Below are 20,159 nucleotides of genomic sequence, written 5' to 3'. Positions count from 1 at the left end.
GTTATATGTCTTTACAACTTTAACAGTGAGGCTTGGCATGTTGAAAAGTCATTTAGAGCCTGGGCATGGTGGCTAACGCCTGTAATCCCAGCACTTTGGGAGGCCGAGGTGGGCAGGTCACCTGAGGTTAGGAGTTCCAGACCATCCTGCGCAACATGGCGAAACCCTGTCTCTACTAAAAATGCAAAAAGTAGCCAGGCGTGGTGGCGTGCACCTGTAGTCCCAGCTACTCAGGAGGCTGAGGCAGGAGAATCACTTGAACCCAGGAGGCGGAGGCTGCTGTGAGCCAAGATCGTGCCACTGCACTCCAGTGTGGGCGACAGAGTGAGATCCTGTCTCAAAAAACAAAAACAAAAAAAGTCATTGAATATATATATATATATATATATTCAATTTGCTAATATTTTGTAAGCAATTGTCACATTTATCTTCATATTGAGGTTCAGTTGTATTTTTCATTCCTCATACTGTTCTTGTCTAGATTGTATACCAAATTATACCAGACCCATATACTATAGAGCATTTTTCTTTTTCTACTATTTGAAACAATGTAGTTAGATAAGAGAAATATCTGTTGTTTTAAGGTTTAGTAAAACTTCCCCTAAAACTGTCTAGGTCTGGAGTTTTTTTATGGAAGTTTTTTAAAAAAAAAAATAGATTTAGTTTCTATAATAGTTATTGATTATTGAAATTTTCCAAAGTCAATTTTGGTAATTTGTCTTCTAAATTGTGCATTTTATGTATTCAAATTCATTTCCATAAAGTTTTTATTTACTTATCTTTACTTTATCTATAATTATATAATTTATTAATTTCTAATATTGTTCTTTTTTTTGAGACAGGATCTCATCCTGTCACCCAGGATGAAGTACAATGGATCTAGCTTGATCCTTAATAAAGCAATCTATCCTTTGTTTCTGGTTGTTTTAAAATTCTTTCCCTTGGTATATTATGGGTTCATTACTATAAGTTCAATTTTATATTTATTTATCTCATAATATCATAACTTGAAGCATACTGTCACTCAAAGAACTTTGTCATTCATCAATTCTTGGAATTTCAAAACTATTGTCTTCAAATATTACCTTCTTGGCTGGTAATTTACCTTCTTGGTTCATCCCTGTAATCTCAGCACTTTGGGATGCTGAGGTGGGTGAATTACTTGAGACCAGGAGTTCGAGACCAGCCTGGCCAATGTGGTGAAACCCCATCTCTACTAAAAATACAAAAATTAGCTGGCTGTGGTGGCACATAGCTGTAATCCCAGCTACTTGGGATACTGAGGCATGAGAATTGCTTGAACCCAGGAGGCAGAGGCTGCAGTGAGCTGAGATCGTGCCACTGCACTCTAGCCTGGGTGACAGAGTAAGACTCTGTCTTAAAAACAAAAACAATAACAAACAAATATTACATTATTATATTCTCTTGTTTTCAATATATATTTTCAAATTACACAGATGTTTTTCTCTTTTTTGAGACGGAGTCTTGCTGTGTCGTCCAGGCTGGAGTGCAGTGGCACGATCTCAGCGCACTGCAACCTCCGCCTCCTGGGTTCAAGCAATTCTCCTGCCTCAGCCTCCTTAGTAGCTGGGACTACAGATGTGCACCACCACACCAGGCTAATTTTTGTATTTTTAGTAGACACGGGTTTTCACCATATTGGCCACGCTGATCTTGAATTCCTGACCTCAAGCGATCTACCTGTCTTGGCCTCCCAAAATGCTGGGATTACAGGCGTGAGCCACCGCACCTGGCCAACTTTCTTGTATTCTCTTTATTTTCCTCAGCTATGTCCTGTATAATATCCTCAGATCTATCTTCTAGTTTATAAATTTTCTTCAACCGTGACTAATTTTATGTTATACTTGTCCAAGATGTTTTTAATTTCAGTGACGATATTTTTCATTTTGAAAGTTCTTCTTTTGGCCAGATGTGGTGGCTCACGCCTGTAATCCCAGCACTTTGGGAGGTCGAGGCGGGTGGATCATGAGGTCAGGAGACGGAGACCATCCTGACTAACATGGTGAAACCCTGTCTCTACTAAAAGTACAAAAAATTAGCTGGACGTGGTGGTGGGTGCCTGTAGTCCTGGCTACTCGGGGGGCTGAGGCAGGAGAATGGTGTGAACCCGGGAGGCAGAGCTTGCAGTGAGCCGAGATTGCACCACTGCACTCCAGCCTGGGTGACAGAGCAAGACGCTGTCTCAAAAAAAAAAAAAAAAAGAACTTTTTTTTTTCACACCTCTCTGTTCTTTGTCACTAGCTTCTTAGTTTTCATTATTGATGTTAGCCTGTCTTTACTGGCTTTGAGTATGTTTAAAATGATTAATCTCTTTCAGATTATTGTGCTATTTCAAAGTCTTGGGGAGCCAGTCGTCTTATTTGTTGTGTCTGCTGATTGTTCCTCATACTGGATTGTTTCCTCTTGTGAATTGTGCTTTTTTGCCTGACCACTAATCTGCAAAAACTTCTTAGTGTGTATGTATGAGGAAATATCATATATTCTTATTTGCAAAAGACTTGTTGATGAGGAATACCTGGAGCTTCAATTTCTTACAAGAGACATTTTTTCCAAGCTTCACTTCCTAAGATTAGTGAGCAGAGATCATATAAGCATCCTTTTCACTAAGAGTGATGCCCACTGGGCACAGTGGCTCACGCCTGTAATCCCAGCACTTTGGGAGGCCGAGGTGGGTGGCTTACGAGGTCAGGAGTTCAAGACCAGCCTGACCAACATGGTGAAACCTGTGTCTACTAAAAATACAAAAACAATTAGCTGGGCATGGTGGTGCACGTTTGTAATTCCAGCTACTCAGGAGGCTGAGGCAGGAGAATCGCTTGAACCTGAGATGTCCTGCCCTTCTATGATTCTAGTTTCATTTCCACCTCTCCACCTCTGTACCTACATCAGCATTAAATTTCCAGTCTCCAGCCATTGATATTAATCTATTTGCATCTAAAATCTTTCCAAACAGCTTTGTATCAGCTTTTGAGATGACCCTGGCTTTAAGTTCGGTGATGAAGCCTTTGCTTTACTTACTTTTGAAACTGAACTATATATTGAACCTTTTGTTTATTTATTTTTTATCAAGAATTTGTATGTGTTCATAACATTTTACCTTTTCATAAAATTCCATGTAAAACTTTGTAGTAAAAGTTTTAACCTGTGTTGTTACAAACAGCAAATTTCTTTTTTATGTGTTGCAATTTGCAAATAGCAAATAGAAGAGTTTATAAATTAGATATACGAGTTTGGAAATTATATATCTAATTTTTACTGTAACTAGTGGTCACTTTAATATTTTTTATAAACACATAAAGATTTGTTTTTCTGTAGCAATATAGTTTTTTTTAGTTCTCCTCATGGGATAATAGTGATGATTTCCTGCATGTTCTATATCGTATTAGTCATTAGTATTATTAGTAATCTGAAGTAAAATGAAGTATGCTTCATTTTTACTTTCTATTCTATTTTCCTTCTTTTTTCCCTTTTCCTTTTTTTTTTTTTTTTTAAGTGAGACTTGCTCTGTTGTCCAGGCTGGAGTGTAGTGGTGTGATCTTGGCTCACTGCAGCCTCTGCCTCCCAGGTTCAAGTGAATCTCCTGCCTCAGCTTCCCAAATAGCTGGGATTACAGGTGCCTGCCACCACCCCTGACTAATTTTTTGTATTTTTAGTAGAGATGAGGTTTCACCATGTTGGTCAAGCTGGTCTCCAACTCCTGACCTCAAGTGATCCACCCGCCTCAGCCTCCCAAAGTGCTAGGATTACAGGCATGAGCCGCCGCTCCCAGACCTGTTTTCCTTCTTTTGTATTACTATTTTAAAATATTATTTACAGGCTGGGTGTGGTGGCTCACACCTGTAATCTCAGCACTTTGAGAGGCCAAGATGGGAGGATTGCTTGAGCCCAGGAGTTGAAGAGCAGCCTGGGCAACAAAACAAGACCCCATCTCTACAAAAAAGCATACAAACAAAAAATTAGCCGTGTATGGTGGTGTGCACCTGTAGTCCCTGCTCTTGAGAGGCTGAGATGGGAGGATTGCTTGAGCCAAGGGGTTCAAGGCTGCAGTGTGCTGTGATTGCATCACTGCACTCTAGCCTCGGTGACGGTAATAACCCTGTCTCTTAAAAAAATATATTATTTACAACATTTTTAGCATGTTCTCCACTGCTTTAGAAAACCCATTCTTTTTCATTTTGCTCTCAAATTCCCCACTCTTGGTGCTTAATGTTATTAATCTGTGTTCTGGAACATTTCTTTGAGTAATGTATTCACAAAAGATGACTAGGTAGTGTTGGCTGAGTTCTTACATACGTAGAAATGTCTTTTGCCGTTATGAGTGAGCAACAGTTAACTTGGATATAAAATTATTGGGACCTTGTATTAGGTAGGTTCAAGCCAAGCATTGTAAAATAAAGCCCCAAATATACAGATCAAATAAAGATAAAAATTTAGTTCTCTTTAATGTAATACTTTATTATGCAACAGTGCTCAACGACTGTGTTCCACAAGGCCATCCTGGCTGATGGGATCACCTCTGTTATCACATTATTTGGCTTTCATCTTTGAGTGTAAGAGCGCTCCTTCCCCCCTTGCCCCAGTCCTTTGAAATGTCTAGTCAAGACCCTTTCCTAGTTTTTGTTTGTTTGTTGGAGATGGAGTCTCACTCTGTCGCCCAGGCTGGAGTGTATGGCACGATCTCAGCTAACTGCAACCTCTGCCTCCCAGGTTCAAGCAAGTCTCCTGCCTCAGCCTCCTGAGTAGCTGGGATTATAGGTACGTGTCACAGGCCTGGCTAATTTTTATATTTTTAGTAGAGCCAGGGTTTCATCGTGTTGGCCAGGCTGGTCTTGAACTCCTGACCTCAAGTGATTGGCCCGCCTTGGCCTCCCAAAGTGCTGTGATTACAGACATGAGCCACTGCGCCCGTCCTTGCCAGTTCTCATTAGTTCTCTTTGATGGCTAAAACCTCTTACACTAGTATAAGGAAGCATATAGGAGATAAAGTATATAGGAGATATTGCTATAGAGCTTAAGGAGATAGAGGTGGTATTGGCAGTGGTGGTTTTGCCTATGTGCCCTTCTCTAGAGTTGATGTAGAGTTGCCTAGAGTATCCTCCCTTAGAGATGATGTGAATTAAACACTGTGGTTTTACAAAGAGAACCCCAGAAAAGTAGCTGAGGCCATTGATAAAGAGCAGGTAGGTCATTAGCTGCCATATTATCAGTGCTAAATTTTGCATTCTTTTCATTCTTTTCTTGCAGAAAATATATTTGACTTATTTGTTTAGGATTTGGGGGTGAGCTTTGATGTGTAATTACTTTATCAGTTGATTGTTAACTAGAAAATGAGAAATAAGTGACTTGTTTGCTACCATTGTTTTTGAAGGAAGAAATTCAGAAAATATATTTACTGAGAAGTTAAAGGAAGACAGTATTCCTGCTCCTCGCTCTGTTGGCAGTATTAAAATCAACTTTACCCCTCGAGTATTCCCAACAGCTCTTCGTGAATCACAAGTAGCAGAAGAGGAGGAGGTAGATATACTTACTCTAGTTACAATTACCACAAATGAAAATACTTTATTTTTATTTCATCTATTGAAATTAGTGCTGGTTCTGAATTTCTTAAGTATTTATTACACTAAAGAAATAACATCATGAATATGTTTTAGAATTTCCTTATGAGAAAATATATTTTGCATATTTTTTTGGCTCCAGAATAGTGATAAGAGAACACCGATTAAATATATGTACAGTAGGCTGGGCGCAGTGGCTCACGCCTGTAATCCCAGCACTTTGGGAGGCCGAGGTGGGTGGATCACTTGAGGTCAGGAGTTCAAGACCAACCTGACTAACATGGGGAAACCCCATCTGTACTAAAAATACAAAAAATTAGCCAGGCATGGTGGTGGTGCATACCTGTAATTCCAGCCACTCAGGAGGCTGAGGCAGAAGAATTGCTTGAACAGGGGAGTCAGAGGTTGCCTTGAACTGAGATCTTGCCACTGCACCCCAGCTTGGGTGACAGAGCGAGACTCCATCACAAAGCAATGAAAAACTTACATATATATACATATATGTACAGTATTGTTTATTCCAAGAGATAAACTGTTGTACTTGCCATTTATTTGATCAGATACATCATTTTCTATAAAGTTAATAAATGTATAAACTCTGGATCAGTCTGTGTTTGGAAAGAAGAGATTTGGAAATTATTAATATATCATTACAACTAATTATTACCGGTAACAGGTATTTCTAATGTGACATTTTAGAATTAATATCTTCCATCCATTTATAAATTCCTAAGCCCTGGATTTCAAGTATTATATCTTTAGTTGTATTAGCACTAAGAACTACATTTTTCTGGCTGGGTGCAGTGGCTCATGCCTGTAATCCCAGCACTTTGGGAGGCCGAGGCGGCGGGATCACCTGATGTCAGGAGTTTGAGACCAGCCTGACCAACATGGTGAAATCCCGTCTCTCCTAAAAATACAAAAATTAGCCAGGCATGGTGGCGGGCACCTGTGATCGCAGCTACTAGTGGGGGACTGGGGCAGGAGAATCGCTTGAACTTGGGAGGTGGAGGTTGCAGTGAGCCGAGATTGCGCCATTGTACTCCAGCCTGGGCAACACAGTGAGACTTTGAATCAAAAAAAAAAAAAAAAAAAAAAAAGGCGGTCCTTTTTTTTTTTTTTGGAGATGGAGTTTTTGCTCTTGTTGCCCAAGCTGGAGTGCAGTTGTCGCAATCTCAGTTCACTGCAACCTCCTCCTCCCAGGTTCAAGCCATTCTCCTGCCTCAGCCTCCCTAGTAGCTGGGATTACAGGCATGTGCCAGCATGTCTGGCTAATTTTTTGTATTTTTAGTAGAGATGGGGTTTCACCATGTTGGTCAGGCTGGTGTCAAACTCCTGACCTCAGGTGATCCACCCTCCTCGGCCTCCCAATGTGCTGGGATTATAGGCATGAGCCACCGTACCCAGCCAAGAACTGCATTTTTTTTACTGCAAGGCTGAATTGATGCATCTTTGATTTGAAAAACTGTAGAAATAAGAAGATCCTTAAGACATAATGACAAGCCGGGCGTGGTGGCTCACACCTGTAATTCTAGCACTTTGGGAGGCCGAGGTGGGTGGATCACCTGAGGTCAGGAGTTTGACACCAGCCTGGCCAACATGGTGAAGCCCCATCGCTACTAAAAATACAAAAATTAGCCTGGTGTGGTGGCAGGCACCTGTAATCCCAGCTACTCGGGAGACTGAGGCAGGAGAATCATTTGAACCCGGGGGTCAGAGGTTGCAATAAGCCGAGATTGCACCATTTCACTCCAGCCTGGGTGAAAGAGCGAAACTCTGTCTCAAAAAAAAAAAAGAGACATAATGACAATATAAATATTAATTATTTCATATTATTAAACAATGTATTTTCTGTATTTGTAACATTTCTATAATTATACAGTTATAATTATTATTATTATTATTTTTTTTTTGAGATGGAGTCTCGCTCTGTTCCCCAGGCTGGAGTGCAGTGGCGCAATCTCCGCTCACTGCAAGCTCCACCTCCTGGGTTCATGCCATTCTCCTGCCTCAGCCTCCCGAGTAGCTGGGACTACAGGTGCCCACCACCACACCTAGCTAATTTTCTGTATTTTTTAATGGAGACGGGGTTTCACCGTGTTAGCCAGGATGGTCTCAATCTCCTGACATTGTGATCCACCCGCCTCGGCCTTCCAAAGTGCTGGGATTACAGGCATTAGCCACTGCGCCCGGCCCATAGAATTATTTTTAAATTGTGTTTATACACATACACACACACACAGACACAGCTTTTTTTTTTTTTTTTTTGAGTTGGGGTCTTGCTCTGCTGCCCAGGCTGGAGTACAGTGGGACAATCATGGCTCACTGTAGCCTTGAACTCTTGGGCTCAAGTGACCTTCTATATATTTTTCAGTACAGAAAAATGAAAATATAAAAGAGAATTTTAGATCAATATCCCGGATGAACATCGATGCAGAAATCCTCAATAAAATACTGGCAAACTGCATCCAGCAGCACATCAAAAAGCTTATCCACCATGATCAAATGGGCTTCATCCCTGGGATGCAAGGCTGGTTCAACATACGCAAATCAATAAACGTAATCCAGCGTATAAACAGAACCAAAGACAAAAATCGCATGATTATCTCAATAGATGCAGAAGAGGCCTTTGACAAAATTCAACAGCGCTTCATGCTAAAAACTCTCAATAAATTAGGTATTAATGGGACGTATCTCAAAATAATAGCTATTTATGAGAAACCCACAGCCAATATCATACTGAATGGGGAAAAACTGGAAGCATTCCCTTTGAAAAATGGCAGAAGACAGGGATGCCCTCTCTCACCACTCTTATTCAGCACTGTATACTGTTGGAAGTTCTGGCCAGGGCAATCAGGCAGGACAAAGAGATAAAGGGTATTCAGTTAGGAAAAGAGGAAGTCAAATTATCCCTGTTTGCATATGACATGATTGTATATTTAGAAAACCCCAATGTCTCAGCCCAAAATCTCCTTAAGCTGATAAGCAACTTCAGCAAAGTCTCGGGATACAAAATCAATGTGCAGAAATCACAAGCATTCTTATACACCAATAACAGACAAACAGAGAGCCAAATCATGAATGAACTGCCATTCACAATTGCTTCAAAGAGAAAAAAATACCTAGGAATCCAACTTACAAGGGATGTGAAGGACCTCTTCAAGGAGAACTACAAACCACTGCCCAACGAAATAAAAGAGGACACAAACAAATGGAAGAACATTCCATGCTCATGGATAGGAAGAATCAATATCGTAAAAATGGCCATGCTGCCCAAGGTAATTTATAGATTCAATGCTATCCCCATCAAGCTACCAATGACTTTCTTCAAAGAATTGGAAAAAACTACTTTAAAGTTCATATGGAACCAAAAAAGAACCCAGATTGCCAAGACAATCCTAAGCCAAAAGAACAAAGCTGGAGGCATCAGGCTACCTGACTTCAAACTACACTACAAGGCTACAGTAACCAAAACAGCATGGTACTGGTACCAAAACAGAGATATAGATCAATGGAACAGAACAGAGCCCTCAGAAATAATACCACACATCTACAACCATCTGATCTTTGACAAACCTGACAAAAACAAGAAATGGGGAAAGGATTCCCTGTTTAATAAATGGTGTTGGGAAAACAGGCTAGCCATATGTAGAAAGCTGAAACTGGATCCCTTCCTTCCACCTTATACAAAAATTAATTCAAGATGTATGAAAGACTTAAATGTTAGACCTAAAACCATAAAAACCCTAGAAGAAAACCTAGGCAATACCATTCAGGACATAGGCATGGGCAAGGACTTCATGTCTAAAACACCAAAAGCAATGGCAACAAAAGCCAAAATTGACAAATGGGATCTAATTAAACTAAAGAGCTTCTGCACAGCAAAAGAAACCACCATCAGAGTGAACAGGCAACCTACAGAATGGGAGAAAATTTTTGCAATCTACTCATCTGACAAAGGGCTAATATCCAGAATCTACAAATAACTCAATTACAAGAAAAAAACAAACAACCCCATCAAAACGTGGGTGAAGGATATGAACAGACACTTCTCAAAAGAAGACATTTATGCAGCCAACAGACACATGAAAAATGCTCATCATCACTGGCCATCAGAGAAATGCAAATCAAAACCACAATGAGATACCATCTCACAACAGTTAGAATGGCGATCATTAAAAAGTCAGGAAACAACAGGTGCTGGAGAGGATGTGGAGAAATAGGAACACTTTTACACTGTTGGTGGGACTGTAAACTGGTTCAACCATTGTGGAAGACAGTGTGGCGATTCCTCAAGGATCTAGAACTAGAAATACCATTTGACCTAGCCATCCGATTACTGAGTATATACCCAGAGGATTATAAATCATGCTGCTATAAAGACACATGCACACGTATGTTTATTGCACTATTCACAATAGCAAAGACTTGGAACCAACCCAAATGTCCAACAATGCTAGACTGGATTAAGAAAATGTGGCAGTAGTGTGTGCTGTTCAGGGCTAGAGCAAGCGCGGCCCCACGGCCTGCGAGGTCCTGAGCCATGCTGAGGAGCTGCGCCGGGTGCCTCCACATGCTGTGGGCTCTTTGCCGGCCACTGCCAGTAGGCTGGCGCCTGCCAGGTAGTGGGCTGCGACCCACGCTGTGATCATTTTCTTCTGAGGAAGTCATTCTTAAGGACTATTCTGTCCCCAACCCCAGCTGGAACAAGGACCTAAGACTGCTCTTTGACCAGTTTATGAAGAAATGTGAAGACGGCTCCTTGGAAACGTTTGCCTTCATATAAATGTACACCTACTGAAAAGATTCAAGACTTCAAAACCTGTTTTCTTGATCCAAAGCTTATGAAAGAAGAACAAGTGTCATAGGCCCAGCTCTTCACCAGAAGCTTTGATGATGGCCTGGGCTTTGAATACGTGATGTTCTACAATGACATTGAGAAAAGGATGGTTTGCTTATTTCAAGGAGGCCCTTATCTGGAAGAACCACCTGGATTTATTCATGGAGGTGCCACTGCAACCATGATTGATGCTACTGTTGGTTTGTGTGCAATGATGGCTGGGGGAATCGTCATTACTGCCAGTCTCAACATCAATTATAAAAGACCTATCCCTCTTTGTTCTGTTGTTATGATAAATAGCCAACTTGATAAAGTTGAAGAAAAGAAATTTTGTTTCCTGTATTGTTCAGAGTGTTGATGAGAAGACCCTATACTCAGAGGTGACAAGCTTATTTATAAAGCTGAATCCTGCTTAAAGTCTGACATAAAGAGCTGCTGGTGAACTCCATCTCATTCTCTCCCCTCCAGAAGAAGCCGTTGTCCCCCGAATACTCTGCTCCCTCACTGCTGAATCCCTATAGGGAGAAGCCTGCCAACAGTGACCTTCCGAAACAGCCTTCTGAATACAAGGAGGATTCAGTTTCCATCTTCTCAACTTTTTAACACAGAAACACTTCCTGCGAGCATTTCGACAACTCTCAGGCCGGGCACTGTGGCTCACGCCTATAATCCCAGCACTTCAGGAGGCCAAGGCGGGTGGATTGCCTGAGCTCAGGAGTTCAAGATCAGTCTGGACAACACGATGAAACCCCGTCTCTACTAAAATACAAAAAATTAGCCGGGCATGGTGGCGTGCACCTGTAGTCCCAGCTACTCAGGAGGCTGAGGTAGGAGAATTGCTTGAACCCAGGAGGTGGAAGTTGCAGTGAGCCAAGATCATGCCACATCACTCCAGCCTGAGCAACAGAACGAGAACCCATCTCAAAAAAAAACATAAAAACTCTGTCTCCTTAGGATATGTTACCTGCTCCACTGCGGACTAGAGAAATAAATGTGTATTGAAACTTTTACTGCAAACTTGAAAATGCTAGAAAACCAAGCATGAAGAATAAATACATGGCGGGGAACACACAGGCATGTGCACATGCATATACATCGTAAGTTAGTAAGTTAGAAAGCTAGCTTTGTTGTATCTGAACACATGAATCTTTTTGGTCAGAGTAGGAAGCACAGCCAGATCCCATAGGAGTGAATACCTCAAATCTGTTGTCTGGGATTCTAGAGATTAAACCACTGTGCCATTTAAAAAAAAAAAAAGAAAGAAAATGTGGCACATATACACCACGGAATACTCTGCAGCCGTAAAAAAAGATGAGTTCATGTCGTTTGTAGGGACATGGATGAAGCTGGAAACCATCATTCTCAGCAAACTATTGCAAGGACAAAAAACCAAACACTGCATGTTCTCACTCATAGGTGGGAATTGTACAAGGAGAACACCTGGACACAGGAAGGGGAACATCACATACCGGGGCCTGTTGTGGGGTGATGGGAGGGGGGAGGGATAGCATTAGGAGATACACCTAATGTAAATGACGAGTTAATGGGTGCAGCACACCAACATGGCACATGTATACATATGTAACAAACCTGCATGTTTTGCACATGTGCCCTAGGACTTAAAGTATAAAAAAAAAAAAAAAGAAAAATGAAAATACTATAACCCAGAAAGGTAAAATAATAATCACATGGGCTGGGCATGGTGGCTCACGCCTGTAATCCCAGCACTTTGGGAGGCCTAGGTGGGCAGATCACAAGGTCAGGAGTTCGAGGCCAGCCTGGCCAATATGGTGAAACCCCGTCTCTACTAAAAATACAAAAATTGGCCGGGCATGGTGGCACACGCCTGTAATCCTAGCTGTTCAGGAGGCTGAGGTAGGAGAATTGCTTGAACCCAGGAGGCGGAGGTTGTGGTGAGCTGAGATCATGCCACTGCACTCCAGCCTGGGGGACAGAGTGTGAACCTGTCTCAGAAGAAAAAATGATAATAATAATAATATCACATGAACTCCCAGAAAGCAAGAAATTTGGCTAGAAATTTTATCTATTGTATTTCCACCAGCTATTGAGATTTTTAAAAAAGTTTAAGGCCGGGCACGGTGGCTCAAGCCTGTAACCCCAGCACTTTGGGAGGCCAAGGCGGGTGAATCACAAGGTCAGGAGTTTGAGACCAGCCTGGCCCATATGGTGAAACCCTGTCTCTACTAAAAATACAAAAAATTAGCTGGGCATGGTGGCACGTGCCTGTAGTCTCAGCTATTTGGGAGGCTGAGGCAGAAGAATCGCTTGAACCCGGGAGGCGGAGGGTACAGTGAACCGAGATTGTGCCACTGTACTCCAGCCTGGGCAACTGAATGAGACTCTGTCTCAAAAAAAAAAAAAAAGTTTAGTAATGTATAAATATGGCCAGGCGCAGTCGCCCATGCCTGTAATCCCAGCACTTTGGGAGACCGAGGGGGGCGGATCACGAGGTCAGGAGATGGAGACCACGGTGAAACCTCATCTCTACTAAAAATACAAAAAATTAGCCGGGTGTGGTGGCGGGCACCTGTAGTCCCAGCTACTCGGGAGGCTGAGGCAGGAGAATGGTGTGAACCCGGGAGGCGGAGCTTGCAGTGAGCCAAGATCACGCCACTGCACTCCAGCCTGAGTGACAGAGCAAGACTCCGTCTCAAAACAATATATATATACATATTGCAAGATTAAAATCACCATCATCGGCCAGGTGCTGTGGCTCATGCCTGTAATCCCAACACTCTGGGATTCTGAGGTGGGTGGATCACGAGGTCATGTGTTCAATACCAGCCTGGCCAAAATAGTGAAACCCTGTCTCTAGTAAAAATACAAAAATTAGCCGGGCATGATGGCACACACCTGTAATCCCAGCTACTCGGGAGGCTGAGGCAGGAGAATCACTTGAACCTAGGAGGTGGAGGTTACAGTGAGCCGAGATTGCGCCACTTGCACTCCAGCCTGGGTGACAGAGCAAGATTAAAAAAAAAAAAAATTACCACTATCAAGTAGTACGTTAATCTGCTCTGGCTGCTATAAACAAAATACCATAGACTGGGTGGCTTAAACAATAAACAGTCATTTCTCATAGTTCTGGAGGCTGGGAAATCCAAGATCAGGGTGCCAGCATGGTTCTTGGTAGGGGCACTCATCATAACTTGCGGACAACCACTTTCTCACTGTGTCCACATAGTGGGTGGGGGAGCTCTGATCTCTTTCTCTTCTTATAAGGATAAACTCATTTTGGGAGCTCTCCTCTCATGACCTAAACCTCATTACCTCTCAGAGTCCCCACTTCCAAATACTGATTCACATTGATGGTTATGGCTTCAGTGTATCAATTTGGAGGAGAGGTGGGGAAGACACAAACACTCAGTGCATAACAAATAATATTTCCATCCACTGGAGGAAGATGGAAAATCTAAAAGGAAATGTTAATTAAAAAAGACTTTTTTATTCTTCATAAGACTTCTTTCTCATTCTAGTGGCTACACAAACAAGCTGAGGCACGAAGAGCAATGAATACTGACATAGCTGAACTTTGCGATTTAAAAGAAGAAGAAAAGAACCCAGAATGGTTGAAGGATAAAGGAAAGTAAGTTGTTTGAACTCTCATCATGAGCTTTATCATGTATGAAGACATTAGTAGTTGTCATAGGACAAGTATGGTGGCTCATGCCTGTAATCCCAGCCCTTTGGGAGGCCGAGGTGGGATGATCACTTGAAGCCGGAAGTTCGAGACCAACCTGGGCAACAAAGCGAGATTTTGTCTCTACAAAACACAAACAAAATAAAACATTAGCCTGGCGTGGTGGTAAGCACCTGTAGTCCCAGCTACTCAGAAGGTGGGAGGATCCCTCAAGCCCAGGAGTTCATGGCTGCAGTGAGCTATGATTGTGCCACTGCACTCCAGTCTGGGCAACAGAGTGATACCCTGTCTTTGAACAAAAAAAGTAGTTATCACATTCTCTAGATATTTTGTCTGTTTGTGTGTTGTTGGAGAAAGATAATGCAAATAAGCAAATAAGGTAGACAGGGCCTCCATATTTTAAAAGTCAGATAACAAGGCAATGAGGCTCTAATTTTATTTTTTTATTTAAATGTCATAAAAATGAAAAAAATACATCTTTTGGAATGCTTATTAAAATTCCTTTTAAAATCCATTTTACATTTGACATAAGTCCTTCCTGATGTCTCCCATAAAAACAGGCTTTTTGCAAAGCTACAGCTGTTTTGATTATTCTTATCCATTTTTTTTTTCTTTTTTTTTTTTTGAGATAGAGTCTCATTTTGTCGCCCAGGCTGGAGTGTAGTGGTGCAATCTCAGCTCACTGCAACCTCTACCCGCCAGGTTCAAGCAGTTCTTCTGCCGCAGCCTCTCAAGTAGCTGGGATTACAGGCATCCACCGCCACACCTGGAGAATTTTTTTTTGTATTTTTAGTAGAGACGGGGTTTCACCATGTTGGTCAAGCTGGTCTTGAACTCCTGACCTCTAGTGATTCGTCCACCTCGGTCTCCCAAAGTGCTGGGATTACAGGCATGAGCCCTGGTGTGGGACCTATTCAAATCCATTTCTAAAGATTACCGTCTTACTGCCTTCCAGGTCAGTGGTGTAAACACAAAAAAGATTACCATATTATCCCAGAAGAAATTATCTTATATCTGGGCAGTCATTTTATTCATTTGTATATGGATTTTTTTTTTTTGTTTGAGACAAAGTCTTGCTCTTGTTTCCCAGGCTGGAGTGCGATGGCACAATCTTGGCTCAATGCAAACTCCGCCTCCCAGGTTCAAGCGATTCTCCTGCCTCAGCCTCCTCAGTAGCTGGGATTACAGGCGCCTGCCACCACGCCCAACTAATTTTTGTGTTTTTAGTAGAGACGGGGTTTCACCATGTTGGCTAGGCTGGTCTCAAACTCCTGACCTCAGGTGATCCGCCCACCTTGACCTCCCAAAGTGCTGGGATTACAGGCGTGAGCCACTGCACCCGGCCGTGAATATTTTAACATACTGATCAAAAACAGTGACTTCTGGTATATTCTGAGTAGCAATTTGTGTTCATATTTTGAGGCGGCTATAGAATTATTTATTATATTTCATCATATACACTTCTGTGCTTATTTTCCTATTACTTCTATAACAAACTACCACAAAGTTAGTGGCTTAAAACAACACAAATTTATTATCTTATAGTTCTGTAATTCAGAAGTCCAAAATGAGTTTCACTGGGCCAAAATTAGGTGTCAATTGCATTCCTTTTGAAGGCTCTAGGAGAAAAGCTATTTTCTTAAATTTCCAGCTTCTAAGCTGTTTACGTTCCTTGAATTGCGGCTCCCCAGCCACTGATTGCATTATTCTGACCTCAGTTTCCATGATCTCCTTTTCTGACTCTCCTGCCTCCTTCTATCTTTTATAAGGCCTCTTGTGTTTATGTAAGTCCCACCTACATCATCCAGCGTACTCTCTCCATCAAACTCTTTAACTTAATCACATCTGCAAAGTCCTTTTTGCCATGTTAGGTAACATTCATAGGTTCTGGGATTAGAATATGGACATCTTTTTTTTTGGGCAGGGGGCATTATCTGTCTACCACAATATCTATATTTTTCCTTTCTTTCTACTTTTTCTTGGTCTTTTCTCTTGTCTGTTACAACACCAGGGATTGTTTTGTGGCTGGAGTTGGCAATTTTTCTGAAGGTTAGAAGCCTGGAACTGACAGGTTGGTTCTTCTAACTCCCAAGAGTAAAACCATTTATAATCTTTCCTCCTCTTTATCTTCTTCCTTTCTTCCTTCCTATTCATTCAGCCATTAAATAAGCAATTATTGATTGCTTGCTATTTGCCAGACTATAGGCACTTAACAACAGAAATCAGGAGGAGAGAGACATACACAAATACTTAAAACACTGTGTGGGAAGTACAATAATATGAATAAGAACAAGGTAATAGGGCCGGGCGCTGTGTCTCACGCCTCTAATCCCAGCACTTTGGGAGGCTGAGGCGGGCGGATCACCTGAGGTCGGGAGTTCACCAGACTGAACAAAAAGGAGAAACCCTGTCTCTACTAAAAGTACAAAATTAGCTGGGTGTGGTGGCACATACCTGTAATCCCAGCTACTCGGGAGGCTGAGGCAGGAGAATTACTTGAACCTGGGAGGTGGAGGTTGCGGTGAGTCGAGATCGTGCCACTGCACTCCAGCCTGGGCAACAGAGTGAGACTCCATCTCAAGATAAAAAGAAAATTTCTGGCCAGGCACAGTGGCTCACGCCTGTAATCCCAGCACTTTGAGAGGCCAAGGTGGGCGGATTACTTGAGGTCAGGATTTTGAGACCAGCCTGGCCAACATGGTGAAACCCCATTTCTACTAAAAATATAAAAATTGGCTGGGCATGGTGGCTCACTCCTGTAATCCCAGCACTTTGGGAGGCCGAGGTGGGTGGATCACCTGAGGTCAGGATTTTGAGACCAGCCTGGCCAACATGGCGAAACCCCATCTCTACTAAAAATACAAAAATTAGCTGGGCGTGGTGGCAGGTGCCGGTAATCCCAGCTAATTGGGAGGCTGAGGCAGGAGAATCGCTTGAACCCAGGAGGCGGAGGTTGCATTGAGCCGAGATCGCGCCATTGCACTCCAGCCTGGGCAACAAGAGCGAAACTCTGTCTCAAACAAACAAACAAAAAAAATTAGCTGAGTGTGGTGGCGGGTGCCCATAATCCCAGCTACTCAGAGGCGAAGGCAGGAGAATCGCTTGAACCAAGGAGGTGGAGGTTGCAGTGTGCTGAGATCGAGACACTGCACTCCAGCCTGGGTGACAGAGCAAGACTCCATCTGAAAAAAAAGAATAAGAAAAAGAATTGGGCACTTTCCTAATATTATGTACAAAAAGAACTCAAAATCGATCAAAGACCTAAATGTAAGGACTAAACTATAAAACTCTTAGAAGAGGACACAGGGTGCTTCCTTACAGTGGATTTGGTAACGTTTCCTGGATATGACACCAAAACCATAGGCAACAAAAGAAAAAATGGTTAAGTTGGACCACATCAAAATTAAAAACTTTTGTGCATTGAAGACACTATAAATAGAGTAAAAAGGCAACCCACAAAATAGAGAAAATCTTTGCAGATCTGGAATATATGTGAACTACTACTCAACAACAAAATAAAAAACCTAATTAAAAAATGGGCAGAGAGGCCAGATGCAGTGGCTCACACCTATAATCCCAGCTTTTTGGCAGGCCGAGGTGGGCGGATCACCTGAGGCCAGGAGTTCGAGACCAGCCTGGCCATCATGGTGAAACCGTGTCTATACTAAAAATACAAAAACTAGTCGGGTGTGGTGGCACACACCTGTAATCCCAGCTAATCTGAGTCTCAGAGGCATGAGAATCACTTAAACCTGGGAGGTAGAGGTTGCAGTGAGCTGAGATGGCACCACTGAACTCCAGCCTTGGCAATGGAGCAAGACTGCTAAAAAAAATAATAATAATTAAAAAAAATAATAATAATGGGCAAAGAACTTAAATAGGCATTTCTCCAAGAAGAGAGACAAATGGCTAGTAAATATGAAAAGATGTTTAACATCACTAACCATTTGGGAAATGTCTTATCAAAACCACTATGAGATGCCACTTCACACCCATTAGGATGGCTACTCAGAAAAAAAACAGAAAATAACAAGTGTTAGTGAGGATGTGGAGAAATTAGAATCCTGTGTACTGTTGGTAGAGGTGTTGAATGATCCAGCTGCTATGGAAAACAGTATCTTGGTTCCCAAAAAAGTAAAAATAGGGCCGGGCGCAATGGCTCACGCCTGCAATCCCAGCACTTTTGGTAATCCCAGCACTTTTGGAAGGCCGAGGTGGGTGGATCACCTGAGGTCAGGAGTTCGAGACCAGCCTGACCAACATGGAGAAACCCCGTCTCTACTAAAAATACAAAATTAGCCAGGCGTGGTGTTGCATGCCTGTAATCCCAGCTACTTGGGAGGTTGAGGCAGGAGAATCGCTTGAACCTGGGAGGCGGAGGTTGCTGTGAGCCGAGATCACGCCATTGCCCTCCAGCCTGGGCAACAAGAGTGAAACTCTGTCTCAAAAAAACAAAAAAAAAGTTAAAATAGATTTTTTTTTTTTCTTTTTTTGAGATAAGGTCTGGCTCTATAGCCCAGGCTGGAGTGCAGTGGTGTGAACTTGGCTCACCGCAGCCTCTACCCTTCAGGCTCAAGCCATCCTCCCACCTAAGCCTCCCAAGTAGCTGGGACCACAGGCACAAGCCACCATGCCCAGCTAATTTTTGTATTTCTTGTAGAGACAGGGTTTTGCCATGTTGCCCAGGCTGGTCTCAAACTCATGATCTCAAGCTATCTGCCCGCCTTGGCCTCACAAAGTTCTGGGATTATAGGCGTGAGCCACCATGCCTGGCCAAAAATAGAATTATTATATGACCCAGTAATTCCACTTCTTGGTATATACCCAAAAGAATTAAAAGCAGGAACACAAACAGATATTTATACAACCATGTTCATAACAATAACATTCACAATATCCAAAACATATAAGCAACCCAAGTGTCCATTGAAGGCTAAATGGATAAATAAAATGTGTTATATCCATAACAATGCAATGTTATTTCAGCTTTAAAAAGAGAGGAAATCCTGTCACATGCTACAACATGGATGAACCTTGAAGACATTATGCTAAATGAAATAGGCCAGTCACAAAAGGACAAATATATGATTTCACTTATGTGAGTTACTTAGAGTGGTCAGACTCATAGAGACAGAAAGTCAAATGGTAGTTGCAAACGACTAGAGAGGAGGGGAAATAGAGACTTATTCCCTAATGGGTATGGAGTCTCAATTTGAGATGAAAAAGTTCTAAACATGGATGGTGGTGATGGTTGTACAATGTAAATGTAGTTAATGCCACTGAGTTTTACATTTAAGAATGGTTAAAATGGTGAATTTTGTTATATATATTTTACTACAGTTTTAAAAAAAAGATTTGTTATAGACACTGTAGATTACCTAGCCAACATTTATTCTCTCCCTTTATCCTTATTAGCTGAGCCCATATTTTGTTGAGGTGTGCAGCCCTTGCCCATGTGACTTAGGATGGTGACCCTATTCCAAGTCCAGCAATAAATTCTCATTGACTTCAACAGATCATGACTGCTTTAGTTGCATTCCTGCTTTAAAAAAAAAAGATATAGGTATAAAAATACTTATTATAATGTTCTTTATAAAAGCAAAAGTATTGGAAAACAAGACTCCCTAAATGTACCTAAGTAGGAGGAAATTGGTTTCAGAAATCCTAGCACTTATGAGAAAATACTATAAGAATAATCCATGTATTATGTATACTCTATAAAAATGTATTTCTCTATTTTCTAACATGGAAAGATGGTCATGTTTTTGAATTTTTAAAAGCATTCTAAACAGCAATATATAGTAGTGAGGAGTAAAATTGGGGAGGTGGGGGTAGGAGGAAAGAGAGAGAGAGAGAGATGGTGGTGGGGCAGGGGCCAGGCAGGGAGGGAGGCAAGGATAAAGGAAAAGAGAGTTTGAGGGAGAGAAAGACTGGTTTTTGTTTGTGTTTTTGTTTTAAGGGTATGTACTTTTGGTCAATGAGATGTGAAAGGAGGTAAACTGGGAGTTTTCTGGGAAAGATTTTCTTTCTCTTAGGGAACATATATCAGAAAATACTGTTACCTTTTCTTCCAGTAAGTATT

General features: G+C 41.8%; 1 protein-coding gene and 1 pseudogene across 5 annotated transcripts in view; both read left to right on the top strand.

Annotated features, from left to right (window-relative positions):
• DNAAF4 (dynein axonemal assembly factor 4) overlaps window positions 1-20,159 on the top strand; it is an 84,069-nt gene that overhangs the window by 45,618 nt on the left and 18,292 nt on the right. For all 5 annotated transcript variants that reach the window (XM_054451964.2, XM_054451965.2, XM_063652641.1 and 2 more), the window contains exons 5-6: window positions 5,390-5,535; window positions 13,914-14,023. In XM_054451964.2, coding sequence (XP_054307939.1) covers window positions 5,390-5,535; window positions 13,914-14,023 — 256 coding nt within the window. The remainder of the gene's footprint in view (window positions 1-5,389; window positions 5,536-13,913; window positions 14,024-20,159) is intronic.
• LOC129014480 (acyl-coenzyme A thioesterase THEM4-like) lies at window positions 10,120-11,076 on the top strand (annotated as a pseudogene).

This window comes from Pongo pygmaeus, chromosome 16 (assembly GCF_028885625.2).
Source record: "Pongo pygmaeus isolate AG05252 chromosome 16, NHGRI_mPonPyg2-v2.0_pri, whole genome shotgun sequence".
In the NCBI taxonomy this organism is placed as follows: Eukaryota; Metazoa; Chordata; class Mammalia; order Primates; family Hominidae; genus Pongo; species Pongo pygmaeus.
This window is presented reverse-complemented; position numbering and strand designations above follow the sequence as displayed.